The sequence below is a fragment of the Barbus barbus genome (genome assembly GCF_936440315.1).
Source record: "Barbus barbus genome assembly, chromosome: 38".
NCBI classification, from domain to species: Eukaryota; Metazoa; Chordata; class Actinopteri; order Cypriniformes; family Cyprinidae; genus Barbus; species Barbus barbus.
In genome coordinates, this window is record NC_136716.1 from 18,225,915 (window position 1) to 18,249,715 (window position 23,801).

The 23,801-nt window shown below is 36.4% G+C and overlaps 2 protein-coding genes across 32 annotated transcripts in view; both read left to right on the forward strand.

Annotated features, from left to right (window-relative positions):
- The window catches only part of LOC306857932 (actin-binding LIM protein 1-like), a 73,592-nt gene extending 71,445 nt beyond the window's left edge, over nt 1-2,147 (forward strand). For 24 of the 29 annotated variants that reach the window (XR_013783160.1, XR_013783161.1, XR_013783162.1 and 21 more), the window contains one exon: nt 467-2,146. Coding sequence is in view for 1 of the 29 variants with exons in the window: in XM_079398214.1 (XP_079254340.1) it covers nt 467-557 (91 nt within the window). In the remaining 28 variants the exon portion in view is untranslated. Of the gene's footprint in view, nt 1-466 lie in introns of all 29 variants that reach the window. The other 5 variants (XR_013783155.1, XR_013783156.1, XR_013783159.1 and 2 more) reach the window with 2 other exon arrangements.
- Nucleotides 2,148-8,369: 6,222 nt separating this feature from the next.
- LOC306857805 (actin filament-associated protein 1-like 2) overlaps nt 8,370-23,801 on the forward strand; it is a 38,759-nt gene continuing 23,327 nt past the window's right edge. For 2 of the 3 annotated variants that reach the window (XM_079397971.1, XM_079397972.1), the window contains exons 1-2: nt 8,370-8,549; nt 22,542-22,670. In XM_079397971.1, the coding sequence (XP_079254097.1) occupies nt 8,534-8,549; nt 22,542-22,670 (145 nt within the window). In that variant the 5' untranslated portion in view covers nt 8,370-8,533. Of the gene's footprint in view, nt 8,550-22,520; nt 22,671-23,801 lie in introns of all 3 variants that reach the window. The other variant, XM_079397970.1, reaches the window with a different exon arrangement.

The window sequence follows — 23,801 nt, forward strand, 5'->3', positions numbered from 1 at the left end:
ATTGTTCTGTAAAATATAATAATAAAAAGACAAATAGTATTATTAAAAACTCACATACTTATTAAATAATAAAAAAGTATTGTTTATATAACATTTATTATTAATAATAAAGTATTATTATTTAAATGACAAAAATTAAATAATTAACAGTATATTACTGTTGCAATAATACTACTGTACAGTAAATATATAATTTAATAATAATATTATTAGTTTTTACACTTATTAAATAATATTTTTATTTAAATTATTATTTAAATGATAAAAATAAACTTATAAATATATTACTTCAATATACTATTGTACAGTGAACATTTGCATTTAATAAAATAATAATAATTGTTGTTGTATAGTCATATCAAATGGTAGAGAAAATTCATTTTTGCTCTTTTTGCATTTTTGCTCTTACCCGATCACATGCCTGATGACTAATTAATAATTCTTCTCTCTCCTTATTTATGTACAGCGTCACTTGGCTCCTGAGACATTCTTTGATATTTTTGGGATGGAGATCCATGAGTTTGACAGACTTCCTCTTTGGAAGCGCAACAACATGAAGAAGAAAGCCAAGCTCTTCTAACTAGCTGATTGTGCATGTTTTAATTTATCAGCCACTCATATGATGTATTAGAGCGATAGTCCTTTTTTTTTTTTTTGCATCCAATTACATGCACAAAAAAGAGTTTATTTTGCTTTAAAAAGACCATTTTTTATTTTCCCAAATCTAGATATCTTTATCTTTTAAATGAGTGAGTGTTTGAATAGGAACAAAATGCGGTGACCCCTAGATCCGAACGCATGAGAGAGAGGAGCTGATGGTGTGCCTGCGCTCATTAAACCTGCCTCCAGAACCAGAGAGATTTATCCTCCTCCCTCCTGGCCCTCTTGTAAAACAGGACTGTAATTTTTTAGATGGGGACCCGGGGGCTGTCAGCAGGGATCTCCCTCTAAAAAGGCCGTTAGGTGGTGGAGGTGTAGGGATCCCTGGAGCCCCCCTGCTACTGCGGACCTAACGAGACCTTTGAAGTGCGTTAAAAGCGGGAAGTGAGAGCTACTGAAGATCCTCCACCTGCTGAGCAGAGCTTCTGGAAGGCATTAGAAACTGAAATTGGCGTCCTGTCCCACCAGCACTCTGCTGCCTCGTCACAAACCCCTCCCAAAAAACCATCCTACTTGTAAAGTAGCAAACATGTTCACCATAACCAAAGCCCAAAACAGCACCTGAAATAGATAAGTTCTTTATCCAAAATCCACTAGTCTGATAGCCAGAAGAAGCGGTGGTGATTATTATTATTATAATTTTGAAAATTAAACTTCAATTATTTTTAAAAATGATTATTAAATGTCGCCACTAGAGGTCAGATGTGGGACGATAACAAACATTGGCCCACTCTGAAACAGCTTCCTCTGAATCAGACAATCCATTTATTGTGACTTCCGTTTTTTTCCGCAATATTAAACAGTGTTTTATTTAGAATAAAGCAAGAAAAGCCTTTGAAATGACTGCCTCAGGCTGATGATACACAAGGCAACTTTTTGAGAAATGTTGCCGTCAACGGGCAACCAGGTGAGACACAGGGCCCATGACCGATCTAAACTATACAGATAGAAATATGTTACCCATTCTCAATGGGAACATGCCCAAGCAACATTGCTCAAAAAAAGTTGCCCCGTGTTTCATCAGCATCAGAGGTGTTTCAATACTGCCACTGTGTTGACTTGGGATTGTCGGAGCTGTAGCCATAGCATTTGTGCCAGGTGTAGACTCGATATCAGGGCCATATCTCTGTCGTTCATTTATATTGCTGCCGAATAATGCTGTTCCCATAGACACTGTCTCGGCTTGCAGATGTATTATGGGCCGCCGTTGGCTATTATTCCCAGCAGTTTCCTGTGTTACTAGCAGGGTTAATGACAGAGAACTAGGACATATTACAGCATTGTGCTTTTATAGTATCACAAAACATATGACTATAACGAGTGTGATTACTAGAAACAGACCTGTATGTCACTTTAAAACAGAATGAAGAGTTGGTTTTGATACCCCTACTGTGTACCTCACCTTTTTCTGTCTTTTTTGAGGGAAAAGATTTGATGAAAATGGTGTATAAGCTCTGCTGAGTAATAAAACTCTGCTTCAGATCATATTGTTTGACGTAGTTATTACTGTGTGGTGCACTTTACATGAAATACAAGCCCCAGTGCCATAAGAGGGCCGTTACAAGTGGGAGGTCTGCCTGTTGAGTCACTTGGAAATCCCTGGGTGCTTTCCTTCATGTTCTCTGCCTGATAAATGTACCCGGTGGTATGACCTCTTTCCCAAAACACTCTTCTCCCAGGCTCCAGAGTCAGTCGAATTCAAAACAAGCCTTGGCACTGTGTTACTCTACAATGGTTCCACTCTGAATTGTAGAGGTATTTGAGCAAGAGAATGAGTGTTTATTGGTGTTTCTGGTCACCCATACCACTGTCATCCTCTTGCACAGTAGGAACAGAAAGACACATTTATTCGTATTTGACAGACTGTGACAGACTCATCAGTACAAGAAGATATGCATTAAAGAAACGAGTCAGGGATGTGACTCAATAATGTTTGTTTTTTTATAACCCATCATTGCATGTATTATTAGCAAAAACACTATTATTAAATACAAATTCTTTTTTTTTACACAATTGTTTGATTTTTACCATTTAAATAACAAAATGTTATGTTTTTTTTAACAATATTTGTTTAAAATGAATTTTACAGTACAGTAGTTTTATTGCCGCTCTTTATTTCTATCATTTGTATTAATTTGTTTAATGTCTGTAATTTATTAATCAAATTAAATATTTTGAATAATAATAATAATTATTATTATCATTAATATTATTAAGTACTCATTTTTACAGTATGATAGTATTGCAATAGTAATATATTGATTTGTTTATTTTTTGTACTGTAAATAATAAAATAAAACATTTTACAACCCGAATTCCGGAAATGGGACGTTTTTTTAAATTGGAATAAAATGAAAACTAAAAGACTTTCAAATCACATGAGCCAGTATTTTATTCACAATAGAACATAGAGAACATAACAAACGTTTAAAATTGAGAAATTTTACACCTTTATCCACTGAATGAGCTCATTTCAAATGTGATGCCTGCTACAGGTCTCAAAAAAGTTGGCATGGGGGCAACAAAGGGCTGAAAAAGCAAGACATTTTTAAAAGATTCAGCTGGGAGAACATCTAGCAACTAATTAAGTTAACATCATCAAAAGATTTAGAGAAACTGTAGAATTATCTGTGCGTAAGGGACAAGGCCGAAAACTTTTGTTGGATGCCTGTGGTCTTCGGGCCCTCAGATGACACTATGTCACTCATCATGCATCACTGTCATTGACATTACTAAATGGGCCCAGGAATACTTCCAGAAACCACTGTCGGTAAACACAATCTGCTGTGCCATCTGCAGATGCCAACTAAAGCTCTATCATGCAAAAAGGAAGCCATATGTGAACAGCGCCATCGTGTCCTGTGGGCCAAGGCTCATTTAAAATGTGCTGTTTCAAAAACAGTTTTCAAAAACAGTGGTCAGATGAGTCTAAATTTAACATTCTTGTTGGAAATCATGGACGCCGTGTCCTACGAGCAAAATGGGAGGAAGACCTTCCAGCGTGTTATCAGCATTTAAAAGCCAGCATCTCTGATGGTATGGGGGTGCATAAGTGCATAACGTAGGAGCAGCTTGCATGTTTTGGAAGGCACTAATAATGCTGAAAGGTATAAAAAAGTTTTAGAGCAACATATGCTCCCCTCCAGATGACGTCTATTTCAGCAGGACAATGCAAAACGATATACTACAGCTATAACAACAGCATGACTTCGTAGTAGAAGAGTCCGGGTGCTGCATTGGCCTGCCCTCAGTCAAGATCTTTCAACTATAGAGAACATTTGGCGCATCATTAAATGAAAAGTACGTCAAAGACGACCACAAACTCTTCAGCAGCTGGAAACCTATAATAGGCAAGAATGGGACCAAATTCCAACACCAAAACTCCAGAAACTCATAACCTCGATGCCCAGACGTCTTCAAACTGTTTTGAAAAGAAAAGGAGATATATTTTGAGACCTGTAGCAGGCATCAAATTTGAAATGAGCTCATTTTGTGCATAAAATTGTAAAATTTCTCAGTTTAATCATTTGTTATGTTATATATGTTCTATTGTGAATAAATTATTGGCTCATGTGATTTGAAAGTCTATTAATTTTCATTTATTCAAATTTAAAAAACATCCCAACATTTCCGGAATTCGGGTTGTAATAATTGTTTTAAACACTAGTTTTTACAGTACATATTTACAGTTTTTACATATTTACAGTATATTTATTGATTTGTTTAATTTTATAAATTGTCATGCCAATTTTTTTATTTCAATAAAGGCATGAGACAAAAAGTCTTTTGAAGATTAATTTTCTTGCAAGAAAAGGTCAACAGTAGTGTGACCAAGAGAGATACGTTGAGCATTTATACCCTAATCAAGCTTCTATCTCATCCAATCAAACCGCATGTTCAACAAGTGTGTCCATTTAGATATCTAACTATGTCCCCTAGATGCATACCTTAGCATTTAATGCAAATTATCCTCAAAGAAGCTAGGTCCGAAATAACATTTCACACTTGTCTTGCGCATACATCAAATAGATTTCCTTTTATCTCTCAGCTCATCAAAAACTCAAGCATGTTAATCAAGCATCAAGAAAGACAAAAAACACTCTTTGGTAGAGCAAATAAAGATAATAATAATAAAAATGAAATTTCCTCCACATAAATTAATAATTAATAATACAATAAAAATATTTATAATAATAATAATATATTTCTAAAAATATAAATATAACAATTACTATTATTATTTCCCCAATTCAATATGCTTATTTATAATAATAATAATATAAGCATATTGAATTGGGGAATAATAATAATATAAGCATATTGAATTGGGGAATTGGGGAACCTGTGATACCTTATTTATAATAATAATAATATAAGCATATTGAATTGGGGAAATACAAGTCCCTCTGCAAAAAGAGGGCCGTTACAAATGGGAGGTTTGCCTGTTTAGTCCAGCTCTGAATTGTAGAATGGTGTTTATTGGTGTTTCTGGTCATCTGTACGACTGTCACCCTCTTGCACATTTTGAACAAAAAAGGCGCTTTTTTATGTTCAATAGACTGTGACACGGACACACTAGTACCAAAAGATACACATACATGCAAGGTCCCCATCCTGTGGAGTTCATTACCATGCATGGTTTGATTTGCTTTTTAGTACATCTATTCATTACTTTCACAATTTCATATGTCTTTCTGTGCAGACTTTTGGTTCTGACAACTCATGCCTGGTTTGTGGTTTGTCCTCATCCTTATCCACATTTAGGGCAGATATACACTGGTCTTGATTTTCAGACCCCAGAAGCCCTGTTAGTTTTTCCTGAGCCCAATCTGACGAAAATGTGGTGGTAATGAGGGGCTTTGCCTCAATATGTGCCACCCTGAATGTTCTCAACAAATCATTCTCACACCAAAAACCTGTTTTTTCGTGTATAAACTAGACCAAACCTGATCGCTCAGTGTGGGAGTGGTAGAATAATATTATTTCATGACATAACGCTCTCCTCTCGAGGATCCATGGGAGCTCAGAACCGAGTTTGATCAGGTGCTTTGCTTTCCCTGACTGAGTCAAAAGCTACACCGACTTGCCAAGGTGGGTTACTGTCAACAGTCAGCAAGACAGCACAGTAGGGCAGAACTTCAGAAGAACATGGATATGAAACTTTCAGACCAGGTATTCCATCTTCTATCCTTTTATCCACCTGGCAGTCAGTTATTGTGCTCAGTGATGGATAGCATCTTATTGCCCCGTTGCTCCGACTGATGTACTTGGCACATCCTGAGCACCTCTTTGTGTACAAAGACTGTAATGGTGTTTTGTGAGTGTATGTCTATGTGTGTAACATAGGAAAAGTCCTTGAATCAAAAGCTGGGATGGGACTGAATCAGTGACCCCTGCTCTCTGACTCACAGCTGTGGAATGTTCTTTGTGCTTCAACCAGTAGCAGCCAGGAGGATCTGCCAATGTCTGAACCCACACCATCCAGAGCTGATACACAGCATCCAAACAATGTTCCCACAATGCAACCCTTTCAAACATCTGAGCGGCATTCCAGATTCTTCTTAAGTGTGATACCTGTTAGCCTTTGAACTTGAATCTTGAAGTCTGTTCAAAAGCGTATTCCCATTGTTCCTTTTATGCTCCATGAGTTTGAACAATATGACTCCCCTCATTTTTTTCCCTCTACAAACAAACCTTTGGGAAGCAGACCACCCTCCGTCAGGCCCCCTTCCCACAGACGTCTCGCAGACAGTTTTTCATTCACACATCCACCTCTAAAGCCACAGGATCAGCTGAGTCTGAATACTGACTGGAAACTTGGTAGATTAACTAAGGCAGTATAGGGCATACTGACTCAGGTCGCTCAGACATGATTAACCACTGTCGCTCAAAAATCATCCGGCCTTGATATTTAAAAATAGTGCCTTAATGCACAACATGGTGGGGTTTTCTATGAATGGCAATGACAAATTCATGTCATGAAAAATTAAAGCTGCATTATAGTTCAAGATTCAAAACAGTGACTGCTGCTTTGATGTGTAATTTTAGTGCCACCAGCGGAAATTGCAGGGAAAGGTATTTAGGGGGGAAAAAAATTATTTATGACAAATATGTCTATAATATATATATATATATATATATATATATACATACATTTATATACACATATACATATATATTGTTTAGATCTCTTTAAACATTAATTTTATGAAGATCATTTAATATGCAATTTAATAACAGATTTCTATTTTAATAGATTTTAAAATGTAAGTTATACAAAGCTGAATTTTCAGCATCCATTACTCAGCATCCATTACTCTTCAGTGTGACATGATCCAGCAACAAACACAGCATATAACAAATTGTGATTTATACACATCTAATCCCCTAGAAAAGGACTTAACAGGGAAGTGTAGAGATGGAAAGTTCTTGCAACCTCTTGGGGTTTGGTGGAAGGGTCAGCTTCTCAGAGCATGTGACTCCCATTCACCCAGTTGACAGTAAGGAAAGGGTTCTCACACTCGCTGACCTATTGACACAAAGATTTAATGATTTTCCTGAAGTAATTGTCCTTATCTACAGCAAACAGGTTTGGTTGGGCTGTAAATATTCCTGTCAGGTTTATGCAGCTGTTGTGGTGGACCCTTAATCGTCCAGACTAACCTGTCCCCCTAAACCTGTTCACCCTCACAGACAGGTGTACTGAATTTAAAGGGATAGTTCACCCAAATTATTTCATCATTTACTCACCCTCAAGTTGCACCAAACATGATTTTCTTTTTTTCTGTTGAGCATAAAAGAAGACATTTTGAAGAACATCAGTATCCAAGCTGTTGCTGGCTCCTGTTAATTTATAGGGCGAAAAATCAGCAGCTGTGATATTAAAATTGCTTTTACTTTTCCAGTTACTTTGCACTATTTTGCAATAGTAATCCAGATTATATTATGTTCTTTATGCATTGCATGCCCTAAACAATTGGGTTGTTTTATCATAATTGTCCAATGTATATAATTCATTTAATTCAATGAATAGCCTAATCTAATCTTGGATAGTTAGTGAAGCGGAATAATTACACAATGCTTTAGGCTTAAAGACAAAATTACAAATAGGCCTATCTAATATCCCCTTAATGTATTGCAAGGGCTTTCAAACTGGGGCCCGGGGATCAGTAAGATGGAAAAGTTAAAAGAAAAACAGCATAAAATATTTAAATAAAAAACTATAAATGATAACAAATCAAAATCTAATTTAGAGAAATAAATAATGTAATTTTTTATAGATAATTAATTTGACATATATTTATCATTTTAATCTTTCACTGTACTGGATCTTTATATATTTTATGAAAATATAGAGCTGCATTTTAAATTTTAGGATGGGGGCTGCCTGACAAGGATGATTGTATTTTGGGGCACATATATACAGTACAACAATAGTAATTTACTACCAAAACCAGTTCATAAGAAAAAAAGATATTTGTGTGTGAAATGTGTTTCAGATTCCTGCATATACTTTGAAAGTATTGTATGCTCATTGAAATCTATTCAGATATACTGAGTGTTTAAACTTACAAATAAATAGGCTATTACATTGTGTTTAAGTAGCAATATATACTCTTTCAAATCATATTCACGACAGTGCAAATGAAAGCTGTGTTAAGCAATGACGTGCACCGAGGAGGCGCGGCAGTCGCGCAACAGAGAGAGGCGCATCTGAAACATCTGTAGAAGAGGAGAGGATAACACCACATCACATCAGAATCAGCCTGGGGAATCGGGACTGTCCAAGAAAACCTGACACAGACCAGTCTGGACTGATCTGCTTCATATAAAGACAGCAGACTGTCGGGAAAGTCTCCTTCGCGTATGAAGAATGGATAAGCACAAAGGTAAGTGGAATGATAATATGAAGTTTATCGCTCGGAGTCTGTTTGCATGGTGTCATGTCTCGTATTCACACATAGTCCGCTGTAAACAACTTTAAACCTTTGGGATGTTTTCCAATCCTGGATATTTGGGATAACGGATCGTGGGAAACTGGGGGATCGCTCTCCAGAGGGTTGCAACAGGAGGAAATTGAGTTTCCAGGGAAAGTTGACTTTTCAGTGCGCTCGTTCATTGATTTCTCCATCTCTGTGTGTTTCGCATTCTTCCTCAGTATTAGTATACGATTTCTGAATGCAAAAATAAACACGCATTTATTAGAGACGCTCGCAAGAGACTCTAACAATTGTTCTTCCAGAATTCTTTGGATTCCTGTGGTTTAAGCTTTTTGTATGCATAGGAATGCAGAGCCCTAATATTTTATGACTAAACTGAGATAAGAGTCTTCTCTATGGGAGGAACACAGCTTTTGCGCAAACTGATGTTTCTTTCTGGAAAAGTTTTTTGAAAGAATATTCATCAGTTCATGAAATCCTAGACTGAACATGTCTAATGTTAATAATACTAATAATAACAACTACAACAATCCGACACTAATGATCATCTATATCAAGTAGCTATTAGATTGACTTGTTAAGTGTAGCAGCAATAGACCACAGTTCTTGGACACTGTGGAAAGAGGGTGTTTGAACATTAAAAAACCTCTGTACCACAACAGACAAAGGTTTTCACTTCATAATTCCACTTCCTGTGCTGTGCAGACTTGAGTTAGTGAAGTAGACTATTTGGTCGGGTTTTAGTTTAACTCAAAGCTCGATTATCTTACCAGTTCTTGGTATTTGCATGACTGCCTCTGTACTATTTTAGACTGAATATGTCACTTCACTATTCCAGTCTGTCTAACCCTAATCCTAATATTAGTTTAAATTGATTCAGTGGATCCATGAATGAGAAATATCACTTATAATTGAATATCACTGATGGATGAAATTCCATCATAAGTGTGCTGTAATGCTTGTTTTACTGGGATAGATCACCCAAAATGAAAGTTATATCTTAATTTTTTTGTCCTTATGTCATTCCAGTAGGATTTTTCATTTCTCTGTGGAACACAAAAGGAGGTGATAGGATGTACTATGTTTTTCCAAATAATGCAAGTGAATGGGACTGTCAAGTTCCAAAAAATGACATTGACTGTACAATGTCATCTGCCGCTGTAAACACTCAAGCTCTTTCATGTTAGGTGGATTCTGATTGGCTGTCAATGTTTATATTGTTCATCAGGTGAAAAAAATGTTCTGAAAGTGATTTCAGCGATATTGTTCCTCTGTGTTGTTGTCTTCATACAGTAGCTGTGGTGTGAACGTCCGTATTCTCGTAGAACTAAGGCCCGTTTACACCAAAAATTATCATTATAAGGATAACTATCCACATCAACAGACTATAACATTGGATTTATTATTTGTTGCCTGCCTCTTTAAATCCTCACACTCTTTAAAGTCAAGTGGACTCTCATTTTATTGTTCATTAACTGGAAATCAGCTGGAGAGTGATTCCAACAATATTGTTCCTCTGTGTTGTTATTGTTATAGTTTTGTTGTGAACTTCCCTATAAGCGATTATTAAAATGTCATAATAATATAGTTAGCGTGAATGGGCCTTAACTCTATATTCTTCTTTGTAAAATAGTGAGGAACTGTACTGAAATTTATATTTTTATTTGCAGAAAATTTCCCCTTCTGCTGTGGCTTTAAAATCTCAAGCACGTGCATATTCAGGTTTGGCAATTTTTGACAGCCCCAGATTTATTTGCATGGTATGGGAAAAACAGCATCCACATTCTGGTAAACAATACCATAACAACATGACGGTGAGTAAATGATGACAGAATGAACTACTCCTTGGCACGTGTGACTTTATTAAATGTGGTGAGACTCTTTTGCACACTTTGATGGTTTAATGGCAGCATTGTGCTGGTAAATGCTGTCAGGAACAGGCCTGCAGTTGTTGTGGTTAGATGTCTATGAGGCCATGCCTCTTAAAGACTCTTTGTGAATTTTGTTTTTGTGAGATAAGACATATAGGGAGGGCAGGAAGATAGCGGAAGGAAAATAGGATAGGGGGAGGAGGGAGATGGCATTTTGAGGAGTATCGCATAATTTCTCCCATGATAAAACACTGAGTGGGTGACATATTTTCCAAAGTCATATGATGCTTTGTTTGTGTGTAGCATAACATAGTAGAGACAAGCTCTGTATGCTATTTACATAATGAGAATTCATTGACTCACAGAACTGTGTAAATGACATGAACGTGCATGGTTTGAGTTCAGGATATAGGTTGTGGTTTTGGATAATAAAGTGCTTTGAGCCTCAGAATTCACAGTTAGTATCGCAAAACTGTTGATTCTGGCACATTTGGTGTCCCTTTTACATGAAAACGCTTTTGTGTGGATATTTGAGCTTGTGAACCTCAACTAAAAGGCTTAGTTCAAACTCTTGTTTCCTGTTTATTGCTGTGATGCAATAGTAGGGTGTGTTAAAGATAAAAGATAAACAGGTGAGAGCATGTAGAATTTCAATAATGAGATGAAAAAGTATTCGAAATCCGATAGGTACCCAAATGTACCCAAATAGAGTATTTAAACCCGTGCTCTTTTCTTATCCCTCCGGTTTCCTCCATTCCCGCCTTGATTTCTCTGTTCAAAGTGAGCCCGTGGAACCAGATCTCACCCTTGAGGTCCGGCATGATACCAGCATGTTTACGGACCCACCCACGGGCTCCACCGCCTGGGCCTGTGCTCAGAACGTGTCAGCGTTCCAGAATGTTGCTGGAGACACAGGGACGTCTCGTGCATCTTAATAAAGACAGCCTGCGTGCTGGAAGCAGCTCCAAAGGCGTCCCAGAATGAGAGATCAGCACTTTTTCAAAACGGGTCCTTGAGTTCATGCCCTCATTACGCTCACTTCTGAAGAGAGTCAACAGGGAAGCAGCATGCTTATTAGTAAACGGAGAGAGCACAGAGGAGCTGAGAAAAAGAGCCAGGACTCAGCACTTTTCCCGGGATCGGCCTGGAATAGATTCAGGTTCCGGAAGGATAAATCGAATTTATTTTCTCCATAAAGAAATTTATTTGAATAAAAGTAGACCCGTCAGGACAGACCTACAATGAGTTCTGAGGTTTTTAAGCAATGATATATGCTTCTGTAAGTCCTGAATCAGCCAGCTCTTCGAATCCTCTTCTTTAGAGTAGTTTCTGCTACCAGGGAAATGAACAGGCAACATGCCAAAAGACTGTCCTCTCCCACGAAGTATTGAAAATTATGTAATTGAGTCAGTCTCCAAATTTCAGGCAGCCAATCATATATATATATATATATATATATATATTTATATATATATAGAGAGAGAGAGAGATATTTCAGTTATTTTTTAACCTAATCAAAATAATGCAACTGCAGTTTGATAGAGATTAATTGCAATGCACAATTTGTTATTTTTATCGGTTTTTGCAAATGAACTCTTCATATATATATATATATATATATATATATATATATACACACACACACACACAAAGCTTTTGTAACATCATAAATGTCTTTACTGTACTGTCACTTTTGATCAATTTAATACATCCTTGCTGAATAAAAGTTACTTTTGAACCTTTTTTTTACGGTAGTGTGTAATGTTACAACTTTCTATTCATCAAAGAATCCTGAAAAACAACAGTTTTCAACATTGTTAATAATAATAAATGTTATTTCAGCACCAAATCAGAATATAAGAATGATTTCTAAACAATCATGAGACTGGAGTAATGGCTGCTGAAAATTCATCTTTGCCATGACAGGAATAATTTGCACAAGAGCCTTCTTACAAAAACATGAAAAAATCTTACAGATCTAAAACTTTTGAACTTTTGTGTGATGTATTTATTTATTTTTTGCATTGAATCAAAACTGATGTTGTGACTCGTCTTGGAGCTGGTTGGTTTGGTTCAAAGCTTAGAAGTCTTTATTGAGGAATTTGTTGAAATCCCAATGGAGAAATGAATGGGAAAAATACTTCCGGAAACCAAGACTGCTGAAAAGTAGGTGGTCACTGTTTTACTTTTTAAACAGATTTGCAGAGAACTCCAAGTTTCCCCTGAATTGTTACTGCTCTGACTAAACTGGGCTCTCAAGTTGGTCGTGTTTAGAGTGTAATCTGCACAACAATGCTATCACGATATCTGTGTTTAAGGGTGGTTAATTCAGGCGTGGAGGTTGTGATTTTGAGATGGCTTGGTAATTCCATGCTTATCTCTTAGCTGGAGTGTTAGTTGTGATTTGTCCATGTTTAAGATTACAGCTGTTGTCAAGTCTGAGCCGGCTAAATAATGCAGTTGATCTGATTGCAATTGTGAGTCAGTGCTATTTCAGATCCTTTCTTGCTCAAAGTTTGAGACTTCTGATAAAGTCAAAACAAAGACACATTTTGTTGTTGTTATTGTTTTGGTTAGACCCTGACATCTTGTTATGACTATTGCGGTCCAAAATTGTGAAATTGAGCGAATGTAGGTTCAGCCAACAAACTATATAACAGTATAACTTGCATCATCATTCGTCAGAAGTCAATCATAGCGAGACAGAGTAGACGCCAACTGCTGCTGGCTGAGCTGTGTGTTTGAACTCTTATCTGTGTATGATTTCAACGGTATGTCCATTTTCCAAGTTAGTGTCACTTTGTTTCTGTATCACCATTCAAATATTCCTTTCTCGTGACAGTGTAATGCAAGAAAATGGTTTGAATTTGGTTCCCTAGATTTGACCCATGTTAACGTCCTTTCAGTGGCCAGCAGAAGATAAAGATTAAACAGTGTGGACTAAGCCCCTTCAATCAGGCTTGTCATCACTCATTTATCCTCCACTGTAACAATGAGGTCAGAGGCAGCACTGCCGAGTGAAACAGAGGTGAGCCAATCAGTGCCTGGGCTGGGAGAGTTACGCTAACGTGTGCAGCCAGTGGAAAATTGACGTGTCACCTTTTTTGGAATATTTTACAAGGCCATTGAGGGGTCATGTATACCTGCTACACATTGACACTGCGTATTAAAATGAAATTATAACATTAATGCAATGTTTATGTAACCTATGCTTGATTAAGTTTAACGTTTGTTTTTTTTGTCCGGCTTCCATTTGCACTGTTGGCCACATTGTTTCTTAGCCCTTGACAGGATGATAAACAGACTTACATAATGAAATGAGTTTGGGAACGTGCCCATTAAAAATGAGTTTTGCAGCTTCTAGTCTATGTTTTTGAGGTCATCTTTACTAACATTTAAAAGCAATGAGCAATTAGACTCTTATACTCACTAAAACTGCCTCTATTTAATCAAGAATACAGTAAAAACAGTAATATTGTGAAATATCATTACAATTTCAAATTAATGTTTTTTATTTCAATATATATTGAAATGTAATTTATTCATGTGATGGCAAAGCTGAATTTTAGCAGCAATTACTCCAGATTTCATTGTCACATGATACTTCAGAAATAATTTTTCTAGAATTTTGATTTGGTGATATCGATGTTTATTATCAATGTCAAAAACAGTTGTGCTGCTTGGTATTTTTGTAGAACACATGATAAATTTTTTCAGGATTCTTTTGATGAACAGAAAGAAAGAACAGCAAAAAAAATATTTGAAGTAGATTTCTTTTGTAACATTATTAATGTCTTCACTGTCACTTTTTGATGAATTCAATGCATTCTTGCTAAATAAAAGTATTATTTTCTTAAAAAATAAAATAAATAAAAAATCTTATAGACCTCAAACTATTTTTGTGAGTGTACTTCTGAAAGTTGACATAATAAACTATTAGCAATTAAATCCTAAATATTGTCTTCCGGGAAAATGGACCAAAAATATGAATTACTTATTTTGTACACAGGGGCGTATACAAAAATTTTGCCAGTAGCAAGTAGCAAATCATGCTTTTGCTTTGCTATGATGTTAGCTAAAGACTTTTGGCTATTAAAAAAAAAATTGTACCATAATGTCTTGTTTTAATTGGAAACATTTCAACACTGGAAGGGAAACTGTTTGTTGAATCGTTTCAGGGGATCTTTAAAGTGACTCATTCCAGATGAAATTGCACTAAATACGATAGGTTATCACTAGATTTGTTACTAAACCATTTTCCTGACAACTTTAAAACTTGGTCAACATTCATGCATGTAAATGAAGTTAATCTTTGACATTTTACAAAATATTTGGCTTACAGGCCTTTTTCACAATATCAGTGTTCCTGTAAACGTAAGCACACAAACTTAGATAAACAAGTTACGTATAAGAAGCACTCCATAGAATAACAAAGCAGTTATTAATTATTATCATCTGTGCAGCAAATGCCAATCAAAGAGAAGATACTGTATCTCTGTAAGTCTGAAGGGACGCCGCTAATGGATGCATGCCTGTGTTGAAGAGGAACAACGTAAACAAATAAACCATAGTCAAGGGATATATTTCTAAGTCCAACTACAATCACAGCCAAAACCCATAAGCAGCATAGCAGAACTATGTGTGAGAAAGCAGCAGACAAGGGGGGGGTTTGTGAGTTTAAAAAACGTTTGTGTCTGTAGACAGTTAGAAAAGAGAAATGGGAGCGACTTGGTGTAGTTTCTTTTTTATTTTTAATAAAAATGAAACAACAGATTATTAAAGTCAACATGAAATACTATTTTTTTCTTACTTCTTACCTAATGCACGCTTCTGCTCCTATCGTACATGTTTTATTCATACACATTTTTACCAAGACCTTTGTCTTTTTTTTCTTTTATCAGAACTTTCTCCACCTCTGAAACAACTTCCCATTTTGGCACATTGACAAGACATAATTTGGCTACACTGCTACTGAAATATTTTAATATTACTCATATATTATTAGAGTATTCATCAAAAATTTTTGTTATCTTTCTTTGTCTATGTATCTTTATTTTCTGATTTCATTTAAATTTCAGTTAAATGTTTAGTATTTGTTATGTACTTTTGTCATTTTTAACAGTTTCAGTTTTATAATTTTTTTGCAATTTAATTTAATTCAGCAAAGTGATTTTTTTATTAAATTTATCTTTTTTATTTCATTTAATTTGACCTTATTTCAGATTTATTTCAACAAAGTGGATAGTTTTAGGTTAATAGTTTTAGTTTTTTTATGTGGTGTACTCAGAGTGTAGGCATTAGGTGACACAGAAAATGTCAGAGCCCGTGTTTCCCCAGCAGACTACCTGCCAGTGTCCAAGAGGCTACAATCACCTCTAATTTTCCATATGCACCTAAACGATTGTTCATATGTGTAAGTGCTTCTGAACCTCCTTTGGGAGGGATGGGGTTCTGCAGCGTTCCTGTTTTCAAGTGGAATGGGTACGTTTTCCCAGTTTTATCCAGTCTTACTGAGTGGGTAGTGCCATAGCAACAGTAACTGGTCTTCTTGTGGTAAGCCCTGACCTGCGGCAAAAAGTAGGGGCACAGGAGGCTTCCACAGGACACTGGAAGGGGCAGTATCCGTGGCCCTTTGGTAGGGATCCTAATTCGTCGGTCACCCGACGTGACTCGGAGTGACCGACTGAAAGGGAACGTCTCAGTTACGTATGTAACCCTCGTTCCCTGAAGGAGGGAACGGAGACGTCACGTCCCGTCGCCACGGCTGCTGTACCACCGCTGAGTGGCCGGGCTCCTCAGCGAAAACCTGAATATGCGCTGCACCTGCTGCCTACTTATACTCATGCTGTGATCAGTGGCAGCTGGATGCAATAATCGCATGCATTGGCTCGTTTAGTTACACTCGAAGTGGATTGGTCTCTTTAAGCGAGATCCCAATTCGTCGGTCATCCAACGTGACGACTCCGTTCCGTCCTTCAGGGAACGAGGGTTACATACGTAACCGAGACGTTTTTCTGAGCAATCTGATTTTCTTTTGCCAGTGCTCCTGATTGCTCATTCTAAATAAACTGAAAGGCATAAAGTGGAGCCAGTGGGCCAGACCATAATGCAGCTTTCATGGGCTGAGACATATACAGTATTAGGCCATATGTAGTAACATTTTAACTTCTTGTTGGCTAATAGATGAATGTTAAAGTGCATGGGTGTGATCAGCATTACGCTGGAACACATTATGCTTTAATTTATGTAGTACAGAATTACATGTAATTGATGCAATTTTACTGAGTAATGGTATTTGGGTGTACACACATATATTTCTTTAAGTAAAGATTCTTTGTGGTTGTGTTGGGATTGAGAGGAAAACAAGCCAGACTATTACACTGTCTCATTGAACATGATGAAACCAGTGAATAATTACCTCTTTATTTCTGGTGGCATTTAAAGGAGCGTGTATGTTTTTTTGTGTGAAGGCAGCTCTGATTATATAGCGATTTTATGCTTACTGGCAAAAAAATAATCAATTAACAGAGTTCACTGTGTTGTCTGTGCTGTTAATGCTGAGTGTACAATTTGTGTAGCATCTAGGAAACAGATGTAATAGATTTAAAATAGATTTTAGTTATTACTTTAGGCTGGGGTGGAGTAATCAAACAACATTTGGGTGATCAGAAACTGGCAGCCCAGTTAGGAGAATAAGAAATGTTAGATATAACTGATAAGTGAAGATTTTGGCAGAGTGGATTGTCACAATGTAATTCAGACTCTGCAAAGAGGCTGTGTTTGAACTATGAAGCAGGTATATCAGTCATCACAGCAAAACCGCAGTACAGTGAGTTTTGTGAGCACAGAACTGTGTAGTTTCTTATTTCACATGCAAAAATGAGCATTTACAGAGTGTTATGGTTATAGTAGCAGAAAAACAGTATTTTTAACTCGAAGGGTCAGGGAGGATGGAATATGGTCATGAAAAAATTAATTATGACTTAACATTTATAAATAGACCTCAGGGGAAAAATAAATCATAAAAAATTAATTATACGATCCCTTTAGAATAGCAAACTTTGTCGTAAATGAACATATATTTAAAAAAATATTTTCTTTTCATTTTAGAGACTTTTTCTTTAGAAAGAGCTGTAGCAGCAATTATTAAAATGCATTTACTTAAAATCTCACTGTATAGTATAGATCCACAAAGGCCACTGTATAGTACAGATCCATCTTTGGCTTGTGTATTGTGTATGCAGCACGCATATTGACCAATGTGACATTTAGCGTGTTCTTTCAAGAGGTATACAACCTATTGGCGGTTCTGTACTGCTTTTCTGTGGTCTCAGGATGGTCATCTGTTCCCTTTAAACAAGAACAGAGAATGCTATGCAAAAGCAAACACTAAAAAACATGCCACCACTGTGGTGATCGCCCTCCCACATGACTAACAGCCCATCATTTTGGAGCTTGAGGGTTTGACTCTGGAATCAAATAAATGATGTGCTATGACACGTCGCCTTGAGCTGAGCTAAGTATATGAGCCACAGCTGGAGCCGGGCTGTATTTTAAGTGTCAGACAGGAATTGTCTTTAAAAATCAAACCATTTAGGACACTAACGCAAGCTAGAGCAGCATCAAAATGCTCCTCGTCCACTCGATTTAAACTTGTATATTATCCCAGCTCTGATGCAGCAAACACTCTGTGGCTTTGATTCTGGGAAGAGCGGTGCTTAACCTTACAATTTACCATAAGCATGTGTCTAAAATCAGTTCGAAAAGCATTCAGAAAGAGGAAGACAAACAAGCACAGCATCAATGTGCGCAATATCAAATGGTTTTATTGAGGTCTTCCTCGTTCCACCAAACACTTGCTCTCCATATCAGCCGCAAAAAAAATAATTTCTTTGTCTAGCTGCAATCTGGAAGTCCAAAAATAGTGTAGGGTTTACAAAACACCATCAAATACCTTTATTTGCAATCATTGTTTGTCCTGGAAGAAGGAAGTGTTTTTTTTTTGTTTTTTTTACATAAAAAAAAAAATCCCCTCTCTGCTAGACAGGTACCTGCACATTTTTTCTTTTTCCTCATACTTCCTTCAATCAGAGAGAAATTGTTGATCATTTTTGTGTTTTGTGATGCTCTGCTCTTTTAGTCGGTGACTGTTGTGTGGTAGACAGTCTTACTCTTCACTGTCAAACCCAGGTTTCATTACTCTGAGGAAGTGTGAGTGGTTCCAGTGCTTACACGGATGTGACATGCTCATTCTCACCGTTTGCAGTGTTTAATGGGCTCGGGGCCAAAATGTAATCAATGGAAACTCAGCCCTCGTTGAACTAGAGTCAGCTGACTCCACATTCCCATGGTCCCTCCAGAGAAGGGCATCGAAGTCAATCTCTGAAAACACACAGCAGAGATAATGTTTGGACAGAAGCTCAGCTGAGCATCATGGGAAGAGGATACATGATAGTATTAAAGGGATAGTTCAATTGAAAATTTTAATTCTGTCATCACTTACTCATCCTCATGTCGTTCCAAACTCCAAACCTGTATGACATTGTTTCTTCTGTGGAGCAGAAAAGGTGTTTTTATAAAGCTGTCAGTGTTTTTGTTTTTTCAATACAATGAATGTCAGTGGTGTCCAGTGTTGTGTTAAAACCCCATTGTCTTTCATTGTATGGACAAAAACAGTTGGAACATTCTTCAAAATTCTTCCTTCTTTAAAATCTTTTTTTTAAGTTACTTAATTCTATTTTTTTTTTTTTCAGTTGTATGTGAGATTTGAATTTGAAAAACATGTTGTAGGCCATTCTTTGTGGGTGAGAAACCAAATAAACTTGTGAATACTTGTTAACACGGTGTTGCTGCTTAGTAAAGCCACAAGCTGTTTTGGAAATATTTGCTGTTTACATCAAATGTGTATGTGTTACAACCACATTTTATGCACAGATTCCTACAAATAATAATGCCATCAACTTTGGATCAAATTTGATCTGTCATTATAATCACAAAGATGAACTATAAATATCAGCATATATAGAATATGTTAGGATATTGAGCATTGAACACACTAATATGTTATGTCCAGTGAGCTTGTTTGTTTGTTTGGCGTATTTGTAAGTGATTTTATCTTTCATACAGAAGGAGTTCTTCTCAGGAGTTATTAATGCATGCAGAGATGGATAGATGTTATCTGCCTCTGAGGAGGCGGCCAGGAATGTTTGATTAATCCTGCCTTTCTAAGATACGACTTCCTATTGTGTTAAACGCTTAACATGTCTTGAAGCATGCCTTACTCTCATAGTAATTGCAGAGATCTTGCTATTTCCATTGACTTAGTAATAAGCAGTTATTAAAGTATAATTGATTATAATAGACACTTTCATCATTATAGCAGCAGCAAAGATCTAAGACTTTTTCTATGTACACAAAAGGCCTATTTCTCTCAAATATTGTTCACAAATCTGTCTAAATCTGTGTTAGTGAGCACTTTTCCTTTGCTGAGATAATCCATCCACCTCACAGATGTGGCATATCAAGATGCTGATTAGACAGCATGATTATTGCAACCGGCCTCACAACCGCAGACCACGTGCAGCCACACCAGCCCAGGACCTCCACATCTTCACCTTCAAGATCGTCTGAGACCAGCCACCCGAGGCCCATTGTGGTGCCATTCATCCACGACCATCACCTCATGTTGCAGCATGATAATGCACGGCCCCATGTTGCAAGGATCTGTACACAATTCCTGGAAGCTGAAAACATCCCAGTTCTTGCATGGCCAGCATGCTCACCGGACAAGTCTCCCATTGAGTATCCAGCAACTTCGCACAGCCATTGAAGAGGAGTGGACAACCTGATCAACTCTATGTGAAGGAGATGTTGCACTGCGTGAGGAAAATGGTGGTCATGCCAGATACTGACTGGTTTTCGGACCCCCCTGGACCCCCCCCCAATACAGTAAAACTGCACATTTTAGAGTGGCCTTTTATTGTGGCCAGCCTAAGGCACACCTGTGCAATAATCATGCTGTCTAATCAGCATCTTGATATGCCACACCTGTGAGGTGGATGCATTATCTCGGCAAAGGAAAAGTGCTCACTAACACAGATTTAGACAGATTTGTGAACAATATTTGAGAGAAATAGGCCTTTTGTGTACATAGAAAAAGTCTTAGATCTTTGAGTTCAGCTCATGAAAAATGGGGGCAAAAACAAAAGTGTTGCGTTTATAATTTTGTTCAGTGTATATGGACAGAATTGTTTCATGGTTGTTGACAAAAAATGTATTTTTTCCTAAAATCTTCACAACTTCTATTTAGTAGCTGTTTTGCTGTTTTTGTCATGTGACAAATTAAATTGTTAAAAGTATCCATATTCCTATTATATTCCTATTTATGATCTCTTAATTAAGCTAATAAAAGTGTATAATAATTATAAAATATTTAGAAAATTGTTGTTAGATGTTTAGATTCATAAAACATATCACTCTGCTATGAAACTAGTGTCACTGCTTGAAATTTCAAGTCAGTATCCTTAAATGAATGCCATTCAGCTCATTGTGCATGCTAGAGATAACTGATTGTCTGCATTAGTCATCACAATGAGCAATGCAATGTTACTTTAATTATTTGATGACATTCATTCTTCTCTTTCTATTGTCCAAATAGCAGATCATCTGAGTAGAGACGCTGCTTCTGGAGAAAGACAGATGTTGCCCAGTGTTGCATCACTTTACTGAATTGGTCCTATCCTTTCTTAAAGCCAGGGCAAAAACACTACAGTTCCACAGTAAGAAGAACGTAAACATACAGGCTACTAGAAAAACATCAACATGGGTTGAGTAGTTTTATAGGTCATTGCACTAGATTAGAAACTTGAGAAGTTTATATTTAACCAGTAAGGTATGAGAGGTTGCATCATAAACATAGTGACAACTGAAGGGTTTTGACAGCAAAGTCCCTGACACCCCTTTATTTCCGACTATACTCCCAGTACAGCATAGCATTGAGTGAAATAGTTTGTAGTTTGTATAGTTTGTATTTTTTATCCTTTATTCCTTTAACTTTAACTTGAACTTGAACTTGAAATATAATATTTTATATACAGTGAGATGGCAATGAGATGTTTCACATCATAGCTGTTTGTACTTTGTGTATTTGCTCTGTTGCCCAGTTAGCATTCGGGACCAGAACTTTCCCTTTTAGAAGATGCTGAGTACTGTTTATAAAACATTATGTGCATGCTCATAAATTGGACAGTACAAGTCTCATCTCTCATCCTCAACACATTGTAGCATTACATAAATGTCATATTTGATCCTGCTGAAATTTTAAGTATGATGACCAAATATTTAAATGAACAGGAGAGTGACTTTTAGTAAGTTAACCAACAACCAGCACTCACTCATTTGTAGTTTATACCACAAAATGAAGACAAATAGCATATTTTTATATGACTAAATGGAATGCAATATGGCAGAGTTTATAACCTAATGTGGAGTTTTGATGTGATAATCTGTACTTTTGGTTTCATTTCCTTTTTTGAGCTCTTTTCCAGTAAGGTCTGTTCTGTTATAAGACAATGTTATTCACAAACAAACTATGTCCTTCACAGTGGGAAGCCCAGTTTGCTGCTGACCCCTGGAAGGTGTGTGGGTAGAGTGACAAAGCCTCCCCATTCAACCCATAACGTGTTCTTGACCTCAACCTGTTGCAAACTATATTCACATAGACACAAAAGATCAAATAGTACGGATGTCGTCAACAATTAGCATCACATTCAGAAATTAGCTACTTGGTTTAGTGTGTGCATCATATACATTAGTTCAGATAGCTCACTCTTGAGAAGCAGAGAAGCACAGTCTGTGGCTTTTACAGGAACAAGTGGTTCAGCTTTGTGCTATTAACCATTAGCAATTTCAATTTATTAAGATGTATATATTTACTGTGGCTAATTTGTAATCAGCATGAGAGGTGTTTACTCAAAATCAAAGTTGCAGTGCAGGAGATCTAGTGCACCGACATGATGCTTTTCTTTATTACTCTAGCTAACCATAGTAGGTTGTGTGTGTGTGTTTGCAGTGCTGGAGCAGCTGTTGGAGCAGCTGCAGAGGTTTCTGAAGATCCTGGATGGAGAGAAGCTGAGTGGAAATGCTACAGTGCAGAAGGGCCTTCTGACGGAGCTGCTGCAGTCGTACAAGTCTTCCAATGGTACATAAATAACATCATAATGTCTAACCATCTTACTCGATTCCAGTGCTCCTCAAACTGTGATCTACAAACCATTGGTGGTCCATGAAAGATTCTGTGAGTTGATTGGACAAAAAGGACTAACAATTAATGAATTGAGTAATTAGTATACAACCTTTCAATAGTTTGGGGTCAGTACATTTTTTTAAAATGTTTTTGAAAGAAGTCTTTTGCATGCATATATTTGATCAAAAATACAGTAAAAACAGTAATATTGTGAAATATTATTGCATTTTAAATTTTAAAAAATTATTTTAATTAGTGCTGTCAAATGATTAATCGCGATTACGTTTTTGTTTACATAATATATGAATGTGTGCTGTGTTTATTATGTATATATAAATACACAAACATGCATATATATATTTCAGAAAAATATATTGTTTTGTATATTGCTTATATATATATATATATTGCTTCATATTATACATTTTATAACATTTATAATATAACGTATATGAATATAAATATACACATGCAAATACATCTAAATATTTTAAAAATATATACTGTGTGTGTGTATTTATATATACATAATAAATATACACAGAACACACACATATATTATGCAAACAAAAACTTTGCAATTACTCACTTGACAGCACTAATTTTAAAGCGTAATTTATTTCTGTGATACCAAGCTGATTCTTCAACAGCCATTACGCCAGTCACATGATCCTTTAGAAATTATTCTAAATACTGATTTGGTGCTCACAAAGCATTTCTAATTATTATAAATGTTGTGCTGCTTAATATTGTAGTGGAAACTGTGATCTTTTTTTTCAGGATTCTTTGATGAATGTTAATAGAAGCATTTATTTGAAACTCTTTTGTAACATTATAAATGCTTTTACTGTCCTTTTATGGTTCATTTAATGCAACCTTACTAAATAAACCCCAAACTTTTCAACAGTACTTTATATAAAGATCAGATTCAGCTTAGTTAGCAGATTTCCAGATCAGGGGTATCCTTTTTTTAAGTCAAGGTTTGCCACCTGAAAAATTTAAGAATCTATGGTTATTGCACAATTATATGACAGACCTCCTTGTGTGCTGCTCATGTAGGAGAACTCTAGTCTATTGGTGCAAATA